Raw genomic sequence first — 15,267 nt, 5'->3', positions numbered from 1 at the left:
CGCCCGGGGGAACCGATGGGGCCGAGCAGAGAGCGCTGGAAGAGCCAGGCGGCGCCTTCGGCCGGAGGAGGAGCGGGAGGAGCGCGGCGCCGGCGCCGGTGGCCATGCTGCAGGCGCCCTGGAGCAGGAACGCCACGCTGCGTGGGCAAGCGGGCGCCCTCCCGACGCCGCGCTCGCGCGGGCTGCTTCCCGGCGCCACGGAGCCCGCCGCGGCCGGAGCTCCTCCCGGCGGCCCCGCCGACGGCGGCGGCGGCGCGCCCATGGTGGCGGCGGGCAGCCTGCTGTCGCTGCTGGTGGTGTGGACCCTCCTGGGGAACGTGCTGGTGTGCGCCGCCATCGTGGGCTCGCGGCACCTGCGCGCCAAGGTCACGCACATCTTCATCGTCTCCTTAGCCGTCTCGGATCTGCTGGTGGCGCTGCTGGTCATGCCCTGGAAGGCGGCGGCCGAGGTGGCGGGCTACTGGCCCTTTGGCGCCTTCTGCAGCGTCTGGGTGGCCTTCGACATCATGTGCTCGACGGCCTCCATCCTCAACCTGTGCGTCATCAGCGTGGACAGGTACTGGGCCATCTCCAGCCCCTTCAGGTACGAGAGGAAGATGACCCCCCGCGTGGCTCTGGCCATGGTGGGCCTGGCTTGGGCGCTCTCCATCCTCATCTCCTTCCTCCCCGTCCAGCTCAACTGGCACAGAGGCCCCGACCCGCGCGCCCCCGGGACCGCCAGCCCCGAGCCGGGGAGCTGGGCAAGCAGCAGCAACAGCACGGCGGCGGCGCCGTCGGAGCAGTGCGACTCCAGCCTGAACCGGACCTACGCCATCTCCTCCTCGCTGATCAGCTTCTACATTCCCGTGGCCATCATGATCGTCACCTACACGCGGATCTACCGGATTGCCCAGGTGCAGATCCGTCGGATCTCGTCGCTGGAGAGGGCGGCCGAGCACGCCGAGAGCTGCCGCAGCGGCGGCGGGAGGCGCCTGGACTGCGCGCACCCTCTGCACCTCCAGCAGCAGCAGCAGCAGCACCACTCGGGCCTCAAGTCGTCGCTGCGCAAGGAGACCAAGGTCCTCAAGACGCTCTCGGTCATCATGGGGGTCTTCGTGTGCTGCTGGCTGCCCTTCTTCGTCCTCAACTGCATGGTGCCCTTCTGCGACCGGCCCCCCGGCGACCCCGCCGCCGGCCTGCCCTGCGTCAGCGACACCACCTTCGACGTCTTCGTCTGGTTCGGCTGGGCCAACTCCTCCCTCAACCCCATCATCTACGCCTTCAACGCCGACTTCAGGAAGGTCTTCTCGCGCCTGCTGGGCTGCAGCCGGCCGTGCTCGGGCTCCCCGGGGGAGACGGCCAACCTCAGCCACCAGCTCATCTCTTGCAACCAAGACACGCTCTTCTTCCGCAGGGAAGGCGCCGCCACCGACGCGAACAGGATCCCCAACGGGGCGGGCGGCGGCTGGGGAGGCCCTTTCGACGGCGCGTCCCAGATCTCTCCCGACCCAGAGGGCGCCACCGAGTCGGGCGACTGCGAGGGGGACATTTCGCTGGGCAGAATCTCCCCCCTCACTCCCACTTGTCTGCTTTAGACTTCACCCCACTTGGGAAGAGCCTTTAAAAAAAGGAATCCTTTGGGCTGTCGATTATTCCTATTGCCATTATTTAATGCTAACCTGCAGGAAGTTCATAAACCAGCAGTGAACTGGGAGCAGAGAGAAGAGGGGGCTTTCCAGTCCAGTGGACGGGGGGGGGGTGGAAGGCTGGGCTTACAAGGCCTGTCCAGAAGTGTCAAGGGAAACTGACACGAGCGCATTAAAAGGTCGACTGTCCTCTCAGAAGGCTGCTGTTTGGCCACAGTTTGGATTTTACTCTGACCAAAGTCGGACTTTGTCTCAAGCTACTGTTTTTCTGTTGTGTTTCTGTTCCTGCAACTCACACTTTGGTGGTTTTCTGTTTTGGGAAATGGATTTTCTTGCTCGTTCCCGAGAACCAAAAATATCTAAATTATATCAACAACCAGATTTGAAACTTGCAGAGTTGAATCATTGATAGTTAATTGTCCAGCTGCTACACCTTAGATTGAACCAGGGAGGGAAAAGAGTTTGACGCAATACTGGTCCTGAGAAAGTCCCACTGAAATGAAGCGGGTATTGCGCTCAGGAGTGTTCTGGAGCAGCCTCCATGCATTTCAATGGAGGTGGTGCACTTCATTAAGGTGGCAATCCTGCTTTCCTGCGAAAGAGGCCCATCAAATTCAATGGGGCTTACTTCTGAGCTTAGTATTTATTAGGACAATCTTATGCACACTTACCTGGGAATACGGTAATTCCTGTTGAATGTGACAGGACTTACAAGTAAGTCTGCAAGGAACACATCACCTCCCTTTGCGCCCAGGAATGTTCTCCTCTATGTGAACTAGCACTCATGTCCAGGAATAAAGCATACAAACTTTTTTTATATAAAATAAATGGTCAGTTGTCCACTAAGGAAATAAGAATACTACTGAGGCAAATCTGACCTACTCATTTTAGTATTCATACGTCAAGGTTCAATATTTATAATAAGAGTAACTTTCAGATGTTATAGCAATTGCTCAGTCATTTTTAGATTTGTAGTGTATATTACTGCTGCATTAATATTTCTCAGAACTATCTAAAGACATGAAAGTCTATAGCCTTTTTGTTTTTTAACATTTTGGCATTTTCATTTTACATTTAGCCCTTAGGAGAGCTCTTAGATGAACTTCTGGCTTTAGGAGGGGCTTATATTCATGTTTTGAGAAACATTATTTCAGAGGGTCTGGTTTTTTTAATGTATTCTATTGATGTAAATGTTGGACACATATCAGCCAATATAAAGCACTTCTAAGCCCCACTGAGAGATTTAGGCAGCCGCCCCAAACTCCCTTGAAAGTTGTTGTAAGTACGTACATATAGGGGTTGTGCTGTTGGGCATGTATTTAATTTTCTTATTAAGATATATGGGAATTAGCAGTTATTAACTTTAGCTGTGTCAGACCCATTATAAACAATTCCAGCATTATGTGGAATATAATTGGTCTCAAGACCATGAATTAAGGAACAGTTTTTTCTGTACCTCTGTGGGAGTGATTCCTATTACCCACATTCATCGTCAAGTTTCATGGTGCTGTTTTGTGTATATGAATCGTGTTTTATTGTAAGCCACTCTGGAATTGTTTCTAATGGAGAATGTGATCAAAATATTTAAAACAAGTGAGTGAATGATTAAATAAATAAACATTCACACGACTGAGCTGCAATCAGATACATGTTTACTCTGAAGTAAGTTTCACTGTAGGACCACAGTTAAAGGTACTCAGAAGTAACTCTAACTGAAATGAAGAGTTGCGTCCTTCTGACTGAGATGGTTCTTGGCCCATAAGTGGTATACCAAAGTAGCATGAATGCTGTATATTTTTTAAAAAATAAAATAAAAGCACAATGCCCACTGTTCATTTGCCACTGGAAGTTGTGCTGTGTGTTAATGTGTGTTAAGACTGATTATAAATAAGATTAACTCAACAGTGTTCAAATAGGTAGCAATGACAAACCATATTCTGGAGAATATTTAAAGGTCACAAACCTTTTGTTGTCTGCAGCACAATATTTATAGTTTAGTACCAGATACTAGCAATTTATTTTGAGAAAATTAAGTGGGGGAACCAAATGCTGTTGCAGAAATAATAGTCTTGCCTTAAAGCGGCACAAAAATCTTAAGTCATTAATACTGCACTTGTATATCTGCTTATATGGTAATCAGCTGGACTGAATTCATGGTGACAGTGCAATCCACACTTGTCTACTCAGAAGTAAGTCCTATTGATTTCAATGGAACTTACTCTCAGGTAAAGGTGACTAGGATCAAGGCCTTAAAGTGTGTAGCTATTTGTGCAGTATTTTCAGTTTTACTGTCTTTTAAATTTTCATTCCTTACGTGATTCAGAAAACAGTCTTTTTTCCTCTCTTTTTTTTTAATAAAAAAAACTGCTCTAAGTAGTTGACGTGCAGGATACAGTATATGCTTTCAGCCATAGAAGGAAAATGGAAGATATAAAGCTGCACGCATAGAACTCTCTGTGAGGCAGAATGGCAGATATGTAGCAAGGGATGTTTTGGAACCCACATGTATCATATTTTATAAGTCAATATTAAGTGTGCCGTTATGTTGAAGGAAATAGGGGCTGTGAGGATCCTGCTCCCTTGAGAAAGTTCAGGGCCTTTTTAGACCAATATGAGGAACATTCTTTGAGCACCCCACCTGTAGCCATCTTTGAACTTGAGTTACCTCAGTCTAAGCTTTTAGCTACTAGGGACGCGGGTGGCGCTGTGGTCTAAACCACTGAGCCTAGGGCTTGCCGATCAAGGTCGGCGGTTCAAATCCCCACGATGGGGGCTCCCTCGGCCAGTAAAGTGAGATGAGCGAGTGAACTTAACTGTCAGGGGTCCTTTACCTTTACCTTTAAGCTTTTAGCTAACAAGGTATTATTGTTGGGTATAATGCAGAGTGGGAAACTCATCAAAAGACAATGGGGCCTCAGCTTGCCACCCCCCTCTGTAGGGAGATGGAGCACAAAGAGGTGTCCTGGGCCAAACAAGTGAATGTGGGGCTGTACTTTTTTTAAAAAAGGCAGCCACCCCTCTTATGGGCTGGAGGTTCTGCTTGGACGGAGCAGGGAGAGGAGCAATAGCAATGTACTCATGTGGCTCAGAATGGGCATTGTTAGGAACCAGCTCTATGCTTCCTGGGGCAATGACAGCAGTGGGCTGATCCCTCCCCTTTGGTACATTTGGCACCTCCCTTGCTCCCCACATGGCTGGCTTCTCTTGGTCCTGCTAGGAGAGGTGGCTTTGTGGGTTGGGAGGGGACTGTGGGGGTTCTTGGGGCTCAGTGGCTTGTGCTCCACTCCTCTCCTTCACAGCATTCAAGGTCCCCATTCTAGCAGCAGCAGAGGGCTTGTGTGACAGGCAGATATTCTCCTCTTCCTCTTGCAATGGCCAAGGGTGGGCTGGCTAGGGGCTGCCTGTTCAGTCTTGATATCCACCCATCCTGGTTCTGGTGGGATGTAAAGAGGTGACATGGTTGGTGGAATAGCACCCTGGGCAGGTCCCTGCATGAGTCTTGGTATAACAGTTAGGGGTTAGGGGGCGCAAATCCACGGGTTAGGGGGCACAAATTACTTGCCTTGCCCCGGGTGCTGACAACCCACGCTACGCCACTGCATCATATGCTTTTAATACCCCAATTATTGACCACTGACTAAGTCCCACTCCCAATAACTCGTTGAAAATTTCCATTTACCTTCTCCATGCTGTGTTCCCTTTTATAGTAATTCCCCTCCCACTGGCTAAAAAGCCAAGAAGGTAAGGGAACTTTCAGTTAAAGGTATGTTAAAAAACTAACTATCCTACAATATGTTCCCAAGTGTTAAAAACTTGTTTCAGCAGCTGCATTACATGAAATGGCACGAAGCACGTGCTTTGATATGACGCGTCCACTCTTTGTGGAAGGAGTTGAATCTTATAGATTGATAAATCCGGTCTCTCTTAGAACAGCCAAAACATCCAGCCAAGGCAAGACTTGAGGCAAGGAGAAAACCTTGCTTGGATAGGAGCAGCTGCTCAAGGGTGGGGCAGTCCCTAATGAACAGTGACATTCTTAAATTGAGAAAATAATGATGCTGAGGGCCTTTGAGTGGATTTGACATATTTCCATGGGAGAGTTACCTCGCATATGTCCTTCTCGACATGTGCATGCTGGCAAGTGGTGATGCACATGTATGCCCAAGGGACACATGTTGGGATTGTTAACTGAGAGCCATGGCCTGCCACGGAAAAACTGGGTCACCTAAGAGAAGGCCTTAGCAAAGAGACAGAGATGGGAGAAGCCACTTTGGTGTCCTCCAGATGCTGTGGAGGCTGGCCCCGCAAGACTGATGGTGTGATGCTGTGATTGTGAATGGTTGTAAGTTGCCCTGAGTAGTACATAGCAGAAATGTTTATACATATAAAAAGCAAAAGCAAAATATTTGGAAGGCCGAATAGATCACCCCTGCCCGGTAGATCACACACTGACACTTCCAAAGAACTCCAAAGACTGGTGAGGCAGTAGTTCCCTTTTTAGGAGTAAACTGACTTTTCCCTCAGTGTTGCTCGTTCTGCAATCTGCTTAACAATTTCCCCTTGAAGAGTGATTTCTACTGCATTGCCAGGAACATGGTCTGCCCTTTTCAGGAACTGTGGATTTTGTTGGCTGATTTCCTGTCTTCCAGGATGGAGGCTGTCTTTGGTGCTGTGGTATCATTTTGCTAGATTATCAACAATTATCACTGGAATTCTTTAAGGGTTCTCAAGTAGGCAGCCCCCAGACCTGGTGGCTTGTTAATCTGGACTGTTAATAAGTCCCAGGATCCAGTTTTTTCTCAAGATGGGTGAGTCACCTAATAAGCAGAGGCATTTTCAAAAAGAAAAGGAATAAAGGGAGTTGTCTCGGCTCATTTCTGGACCAATTGATGGCTAGACGCTTGCAAACCTCCAGATCCCTTGGTGTCAAATGGATAATCATAACTAATTCAATTAACTACAATGAGTTTCTTCAGTCCAAATCCCATGCCCTCTGCTGATTAATATTCCACTACAGTTTTTTTCTAGAGGCACAAACATGGACTTTTACTGCAATCTCCTAAACACCATTAATTACTATGCAGACAAATTTTCTCTTTTCTTACCTTCCAGATCAATCAGTTCCTAAGACACTTCATTTCCAACGGATTTCTCTCCCCTCTCCTCTCCAGCTTCCTTGCATGTGCACATGTATGGTATATGCAGTGACAAGCACTACGATGTGTGCAAATATGGCTATTTTAGATGTGCACATAAACCTGTGCATGTGTGACACGATGTATATGGGGGACTCTTTGGTTGAACTTGAGGTGTGTGGCATTTCTTCATATTGTGACTCACCAATGATCTTTGGGAGGAAAAATAATTTCACTGCTACAATAATTTCACTGCAATGGCATAATCCGATGATAAAACCTGACTCTTTTAATAAGGGCAGAAACAAGCTTGTTTTAAATACAGATGGCATTAAATGAAAATAGAGCCTTCGCTATGTCCTGTGTTCTCACAAATCACCTACAATGCATAGCCAGCCCAGCTATTTTAAGAGCCTTGTGCTTGTTAAGCACATCTCAGAATAACTAAAGGTAGATTATTCCACATGGGTGGAAAATAATATGCAGAAGAATTCTGCTCAATTATTTTTTAATTGAAAGCATTTTGAGGTAAAATGTGCAAATAGAGTTCAAACCAAAGCAGCTGCCCTGAGAATTCAAAAATGGGATAAAGTCATTTTTCAAGCCCATCCTTTTAGCTTTGAAAAACAGGCTTTAAGGAAAGCATTTTAAAAATATACATACAAGGTCTACCCAAGGCCTGCCCATTTCCACCCACAGTAGCAGACCAGACCAGCAGCTGAATGTAACTGGCAATGGGATAACACCGTCCTGATGACAGCAACTGAGTCTGGGGGGATCCTCTCCCCTCCCGATATCTGCTCCCCCTGAGGCAGTTGCCTCACTTTGCTTCCTGGCACAGCCAGTCCTGTCTTCTGTTCTGTCTGAAATGTGGAACTGTGGCTTAGTGTTGTTTCACTAAGCAGGATCTGAAAGCATGGTTTGAGTCTCATTTCAGATCCTGGTTATTCAATTGAAACTACACCTCAGCCCACTATTTTTCATATAACAGGAAACTGGTTTAAAGGGACTGAGATTGCAGTCATGTAGTTGTAACCATAATGGTTGGGGAAGAGTGTGTCTAGGCCTGAACACTCATCCCCAGCTTAATAAATCAGGAATAAACCATGGTTTATTATGCCAGAATTGTTGCATCCAGACCAGTCATCCAGAATCCTGCATCCTGGATCTTCAGGACTTCTTCTGGTTTCTTTGTTGAGTGAATTCACGTTTTACAAATTAAATAAAAAATAAAAATTGCTGTACTGGTAGTGTCAGGTGCAGAAGGGTGAATCTGTGTAAACAGAAACTTCAAAGAAGGAATTGGGACGAAAAAGGAGAAACTAAAATGAGACACAAAATTGGGAATGCACACTTTAGAGTTTCGTAGACTCAAATTACATGTTAAACAGAATCTTGTGATCAGTGGGGAAAGGGTTAGGCAGCCTCTCTCTACTTGCTCTTTATTTGCTCTGACTTGTAGCCTGCGTATGCTTTTTAAAGATTTTTTATTTAAAAAAAATCGAAGGCAAGGCAGGCACCCTGCACCACTCAGCAGAGTCCCTGTGCAACTCCTTGCATTCTGCTGCTTTGGCTGCCTTTCGACAGCTTCATACAGAAAACACACAGAGAAGGTGAAGGAAAAATCTGGCGTGTTGGCAGGCTTCACAAGTCTGGGTGCAAATAATGATCAGCGCTACTTGTCAGAAAGAACAAAGCACCAAGTGTAAAAGTTTCCCGAAATCAATAGGCATTGATGAGTGATATCAAAAGCTTTGAAGAAAATGGCTTCTGCCATATTTATTTGCTGACCTTCAGGAAAGCATCTGTGGGAGATAGAGCAACATCAGACAAAAAAAATTGAGAAACAGAAAGACCAGCTGCACTGTGTGTGTGTGTATATATGGGGTGTGTGTGTGTGTGAGAGAGAGACTTATTTAGGCCACGTTGATTTATGAAGGCTAAGTATTACAAGTAGGATTACTGGTAGCATTTTCAGCAGTTCCCCAATTCTGCATTTTATGTATTGCAGTGTTATTCTACTGTTGCAGGAAGTGAAAAAATCCTGGTTCAAAGCAAGACTTTCTCTCTTATCTGTTACATAAACATAAGCAGCATAAAGTTTAAGAATCGTGGTTCTTTTCCAGGGTATGGATTTAATTGCATCATGTTAAACATAGGGTTGACATTAATAACATCATAAATTTTTTGGGAGTCACCCCCTCAGTAGCACTTTGGGGAAAATGAAAAGGACAATGACAAGAGAAGGTTTCCCTGGTCTATTTATTGCCCGACTTCAGGGTGATGTCTATTGGAGGTGAGGGATTGAGCTGTCTCCCCCTTAGAAGCATTCTTCCCTTTCCCCAGGAACATCCCTCAACTAATTCTTTTAACTAGGAAATTAGCCCCATATTTCAGCTGTGCGATCAGGCCTCTCATCTATAAGATGAAGCAATTTCTTCCCCCACAACCAAGCATAACCTCCTCCAACCCATGTTTTCCTGAATATCATCTCAGCATGTAACAATGACATCTATACATTCAATACTCTTCTTGTTTCACTACTGAGGCTTATGTCAGGAAAGAATCAAGAAGGTTAGCTTCCATGGTGTCAGTAGCAGGACTTAAAGCATCAACGTGGGCCTGTACAGCAGCCGGTCCAAGATATTTTAGCACCTGAGGTGTGTTGGTTTCTGTTTCCCTCACTGAGCAGCTGCTGCTAGTCACAGGACTGTTTTCATTCCACAGTCCAGATACTGTTGGATTCCCATGGGAAAGGGAGACGGGATGTGACGTTTACTGGTTTCCTGTTTCCTTTGTACTGTCGTTTCGTTGTGGAGTTGCTCTCTACTTCTCACAGAGACAAGATGTATATTTGTATGCTTTCTGCATAGCTTAGAAATAAAGCTTAGCAATGTAGCCATACCTGCCTCATCCTTCCGTTTGCGGACTCTGGGTGTTTTATACTCTGCTGGGCTCAAGCCAAGATGAGCCGTATCAGCTCGGAGGACCGGAGCTGAATTTATCTAAGCGGGACTTAAAGCATCGACGTGGGCCTGTACAGCAGCCGGTCCAAGATATTTTAGCACCAGAGGTGAACCACGACATGGTGACCCCATCTCCACCAGGAAATAAGGGGTGAATGAAGATCTACATCAGGAACTAAAGGGGAATAAAGAACTACACTGGGATCTGCTGCCCCTGTGCTTCCTGCTGCCTAAGGCAGCTGCCTCGATTCGCCTCATGGGTGGGCTGGCCCTAACAGCAGCTTTCTTCAGCTTGGAGCTTTCCAAGAGATAAACAGCTCAGGACCACAATACCTCAAGGACCACCTCTCCTCAAATGAACCAACCTGGACCCTGTGATAATAATCTGAGGTCCTACATTATGTGCCTCCTCCATAAGAGGAGGGCAACATGAGAATGGGCCTTTTCTGTGGTGAAATGCTTTTCCCAGAGAGGCCCACCTGGCACCTTTGTTACATATCTTTAGGAGCAAGGTAAAAATGTTTTTCTATAACCAGGCCTTTGGCAAATTAAGCTTTCTGCTGCATAATATATAAGAAAGCCCTGTGTCCTTTGTTTATTTACAAAAAATTAACAAACCAAAGCTTGTCAAAGTCAGTGACTGTTAATGGAGCCAAAGGCAGGATTTTAGACCTTCTTTCCACCCTGACACTTCTGGGTATAGGATGGCATATTATTATTATTACTACTACTACTACTAATAATAATATAATATGAATGGCACCGCTAATTTTAAAGGGTTTCCCCCCCCTGGATGCTTTAAGGTTATGCTTGAAAAGTATGAATAAGAATTATGCACCACATTTCTCATACACAGATGCTCATTAGGGAATGAGGATTGGTTCAGACTCTGTAGCTCGTGTATGTTCAGTGGCAAATTAAGCCCTATGTCCTTTGTTGATTTAACAATATAATACAAAAACATTAACAGACCAAGGCCTGGTTTAACAAACCAAGGGCAGGCTTTTGGACCTCCTTTCCACCTTAAAATCTGAATGGCACCCCTATGTTTTGAGTTACCTGAGTTTTCTTGCACATGTCTAGAGTTGCTCCACTGCCCCATCACTGACTTCTTGCCATCACATAGAGTTTTGTCCTAAGCTTAGTGACTTACCCTCAAACAAATTTCCAAAGCGTATTTTGTAAAATTAATGTCTCACAAAGTGGCAGGTCTGAGAGATACAGGCCCAGAAAGTAGCAACCTCATATGTTCAAAAGCATGTCAGGTGGTAGGGAAAATGATATTGGCTTATGTTGCTCATTTTTAAAATGAGTACTTTTGCAATGTGGGCCTTTTGATTTCTGAGAACTACCGGGACTCAGTGTTGTTGCTTCGTGCATTTATAGAATGAGAGAGTTCTGTCGAGTTCATCATCTTTCCAGGTATTTCTTTCAATCATTTTCTTGGAACAGCAGTGCTGGGAGAGGAGTGCTTGACTTCCGCTTCCCCTCACAGAATGTCCCCACTGAAGTTGTTTCTCCTTCTCAAAGCTGATCTTCACCTCACTGCTGAGCTTGGCGGCATACAATTCTCTGCATTTCTCTCAACAAGGGCAAATCACTGGAGGGGGGGGGGATAAGCACCTCACCTCCCAGCACTGTTCCTATACTCGAATCCAGAGTTCCCCACAGCTTCGTTAAAGTTAGAAACATAGGGAAATCTACCCACATTTATTTTGGCCCTCAGCTGATTTTGTCATGTTGGTCAATAGATGGGGAATGCTGAGTCAATAACTTTAGAACAGTTTATAGATCTGTGTGGAACACTAGCTGTCTGAAGGAACACAAGGAAACGAGGACAGCAGCTTTTGATGCTTCTTGGATCTGAGGAAAGATCCTGGAAGGCACGTTGGAGCCCTGCTATGGCCAGGGATCACTCCCTCCCTCATGCAGCAGACTGTTTTAAAGCAGGAGGGCCATGGCAAGACCTGTTTCTGTGCTGGCTGCTTAGAATTACTGCCTTAGCTGATTGTGTGGAAACTTTAGAGAGCTCCCCCCTCCCAAAGGTGTTTTTATTCAGCCTAATTAATGAAGATAATGGCTTTCAAAATGTCATATGTAATAATATCCCCAAAATGTGTTATCAGTCACATCTAGCAAATCCACCGAAGTAATTCCACAGATTAGTGATCACATCTTTTCCCACTTTTGCAATGCGTTAGTTTGCAGTACAACGCAGCACCTAACATCCTGAATCATAAACATGGGCAGATACCCTATAGGTCAGTGAATTTCTAGCAAAAAACTCTTTTCTTCAAATGAGGGACAAAGTTTACAAATGCTGGAATTCTTCTCTTGTTTGCATTAAAATCTGGCCCAGTGAAGAATTAATGGTTTCCCTGGCTGGCTAATGTTTGGTTCTTCTCGTGGGGAATTTGGGAGCGAAAGATGCAGCTGACAGAGCTGTCAGTATACCTCATAATTTTTTTTTTTTAAAAATAATTTTATTAGTATTTTCCACACAACAACAACACAAAAGATATCAAAAGATAACAATACACAACACACAAAAAACAACATCCGAAAACTAAAAAGACAAAACAAAACAAAACAAAACAACCAAACAAATCCATATCTTACAAATTAATATTATAAACACTAAAACAACAACAACAAGACATTGACTTCCACCAATCCCACAGCACCTCCTTTATCTCTCATTCTGTCTTCCTGTTTTCCTGTTTTCTTTATCCTCTCTATCCTAACCTCTAGATATAAATCCTTCTTTCATGTCCTTTCACTTCACAAGGTTATTCCAGACTCAGCCAGATTTCTGCCCTCGAACCTTGGCTTTTGAGGTATTCATTTAGGCACTCCCATTCTTTTTTTACTTCACTTTTTGGTTTTTGTCTTATTATATCTGTCAATTTGGCTAGTTCTAAGTATTCTGAGAGCTTACATAGCCACTCTCCCCTAGTGGGTAACTGACTCCCTTTCCAGTACTTAGCCACCAGGATTCTTGCTGCAGACGTTGCGTATAAGAATAGCGTATTCTTTTGGAATATCGTCGTTTAAAATTCCTAAAAGGAATGCCTCTGGCCTTTTACTATATGATATTCTTAATATTTTCTTAATTTCTTCGCTTCTCGGCCTTTTGGCTAAGATCAAGTGCAGTATACCTCATATTTAGCTGCCAAGGTCCCTACAAGCATTTCATGTATCTCAAGTTGCAGGAGGTGCCTCTGCATGATTCCCGGCAATTCTGCATTTCCACTATAGCCTCCAGCCCATAATGCTCAGGAAAGCACCACCCCAAGCCTCCAGAGAGAATTTCTGGCAGCCCAGGGGGCTGAGGAAGTCCTGGAGAAAACCGGTTGCATGAGCGACCTTCTGATCTCACAACTATATGCTATAAGCCAATGGATGAAAGCTCTGTTCTACTGCCTAAATACATCAGGAATGCCACAGATAGGAATGCAGTCTTTAAATATTGAAGAGGTAATAAAAATTCATGAGAGTAATTCAGTGAAACTGTGAGAATATCTGAATATATTTTATATATGGCAATCTAAAATAAGCATATATAGAATAAGTCAGGAGTTGTTTTTCCCCCTACAGGCTTTTTATAGAGTCCTAAATGTTTTATGTTGGTAATAGCTATTATTCTACTCTGGACAGTTTGAGGTTTATCTGTTCCTACGTTTATGTAAATAGCTCCTGCCTACAGCGCAAAATTTTCCTAGTGGATAGAGACTGATTGCCAGGCCAAATGTTTTGCAAGCTGGAATGAGGCACAGAGCGCCCCAGCAAATAACTGATGGTCAAGGGCCCATCTACTTTGATCAACAGCATCCCTTGTGAATTCCAAGAGGACAAGCCCTTCTCAAACATCACTTACAATGCCTGCATTCACTTACCCAAGGCCAGCCTAAGACATTTTGTCTCTGGAGTAAGGTAAAGGACCCCTGGATGGTTACGTGCAGTCAAAGGCGACTATGGGGTGTGGTGCTCATCTCGTTTCAGGCCAAGGGAGTTGGCGTTTGTCCACAGGCAGCTTTCCGGGTCACGTGGCCAGCAGGACTAAACTGCTTCTGGAGCAATGGGACACTGTGACGGAAACCGAAGCACATGGAAACACGGTTTACCTTCCCGCTGCAGTTTACCTTCCCTATTTATTTACTACACAGGCACACTTTCAAACTGCTAGGGTGGCAGGAGCTGGGACAGAGCAATGGGAGCTCACCTCGTTATGCAGATTCAAACCTTCTGATTGGCAAGCCCAAGAGGCTCAGTGGTTTGGACCACAGCACGACCCGCTCCCTTCTGGAGTGAAGGACAAGGTGGCACCCCCCCTACAAGTACCAAAGCTGACTGGTCTAGCCAGTGCTTTCCCCCCTTTAAAATGTCTAGGGGTACTCTCATTTTGACTCAAGAAAATCACCATTTTATAGTTCAAATAGGGAAAAATAAATATAGCAAATGAACAAAGTACAGAGATTCACAAAATGTTTAGGGGTATGCGTACTCCTGCATCTCCCAAGAAAAAAAGCACTGGGTCTAGCATTACTTTACTGCTGCCAATGGAAAAGCAGCAAACTAGCTTAGGAAAAGCAGAGTTGTGTGGCAAACAAAACTCCAGCACCAGGCTGCCTTTCCCTTCCTCCTGGCATCAGCTGCCTGAGGAGACCGATTCACATTACCCAATGGCAGGGCCGACCCTGGTTTTGTCTTAGCAAGCATATTATGAGGTTGTGCCCCACACAGTTCTGTGAACTACTGAGAAAACATTGCCATTTATGGCCCCATCTGCCCTATGCATTTTAAGCATCATCATATCACTTAGAACAGCCACGGCTTCCCCCAAAGCATCTTGGGGGGCGGCAGAGTGTGAAGGATGCCAGTTGTCGTTAGGAGACCCTCTATTCCCCTCATGCAGCTACAATTCCCAGGGTGGTTTAACACCCAGCCTCTCTTCCTGGGGAACTCTGGGAAGTTACTCATAGGCCTCATGTAGCGTTTAAAAATTCCGATCAGGCAATTTAAGGGCACAATCAGTCAAGCGGGAAGTTCTGCCATGCAATCCTAACTTAAATTAATCACAGCTATGTAAGGCCATAGCAGTATTCTTGCAGGGCACCCATTCATTCAAAACTCATTCAGAAGGGATGAGGACTTTGGCCATGGGGTGTGAACTCTTTCTCCCCCCCATCCCCCTCTGAAGCTGCTATTTGGTAAAAGAGGGGGCCGCTAGTGGCGCCAATTACGCAGCTTTGGGATGGTGTGGGAGGAAAAAGTTAACCGACCCCCTCACCATCATCCCACTACTGAACGCCTCCATCAGTTGACAATTTAAAAGTAAAAAAACCACCACTCACACTGTAAGCTTTCCTATTAAACAGTTAAAATAGCACTATTTTAAAAGCATTTAAAGCATTCCTATCCAGTTAAACCACTTTCATGTGTTAAGTGGCAGTTAAAGGTTACCTTCTGCATCTGTTATACTCACAGAGCTCTTGAAAACAATGTTTTCTTGGAAACTGTTGTATTTTAGTCCCCACATAT

The 15,267-nt window shown here is 45.4% G+C and overlaps 2 protein-coding genes and 1 long non-coding RNA gene across 6 annotated transcripts in view; 1 reads left to right on the top strand and 2 right to left on the bottom strand.

Annotated features, from left to right (window-relative positions):
- SLC2A9 (solute carrier family 2 member 9) overlaps positions 1-15,267 on the bottom strand; it is a 318,333-nt gene that overhangs the window by 220,312 nt on the left and 82,754 nt on the right. The window lies entirely within an intron of this gene.
- On the top strand, positions 13-1,617 carry DRD5 (dopamine receptor D5). The gene has a single exon (XM_079990135.1). It carries the CDS (start codon positions 105-107, stop codon positions 1,572-1,574), a length of 1,470 nt encoding a protein of 489 aa, XP_079846261.1. The 5' UTR covers positions 13-104; the 3' UTR covers positions 1,575-1,617.
- Positions 7,031-13,874, bottom strand: LOC307223820. Its single transcript, XR_013842285.1, has 2 exons — positions 13,623-13,874; positions 7,031-8,082 (listed from the first exon to the last, which is right to left on the bottom strand). It is a non-coding gene; the product is annotated as an uncharacterized lncRNA (long non-coding RNA).

The sequence above is a fragment of the Podarcis cretensis genome, assembly GCF_951804945.1.
Source record: "Podarcis cretensis genome assembly, chromosome: 9".
Taxonomy (NCBI): Eukaryota; Metazoa; Chordata; class Lepidosauria; order Squamata; family Lacertidae; genus Podarcis; species Podarcis cretensis.
Note: the sequence above shows the minus strand (reverse complement) of the source record. Positions and strands in the feature narration are given on the sequence as shown.

Coding starts and splice junctions, on each gene's coding strand:
- DRD5 (XM_079990135.1), top strand. CDS start 105: ATGCTGCAGGCGCCCTGGAGCAGGAACGCCACGCTGCGTGGGCAAGCG.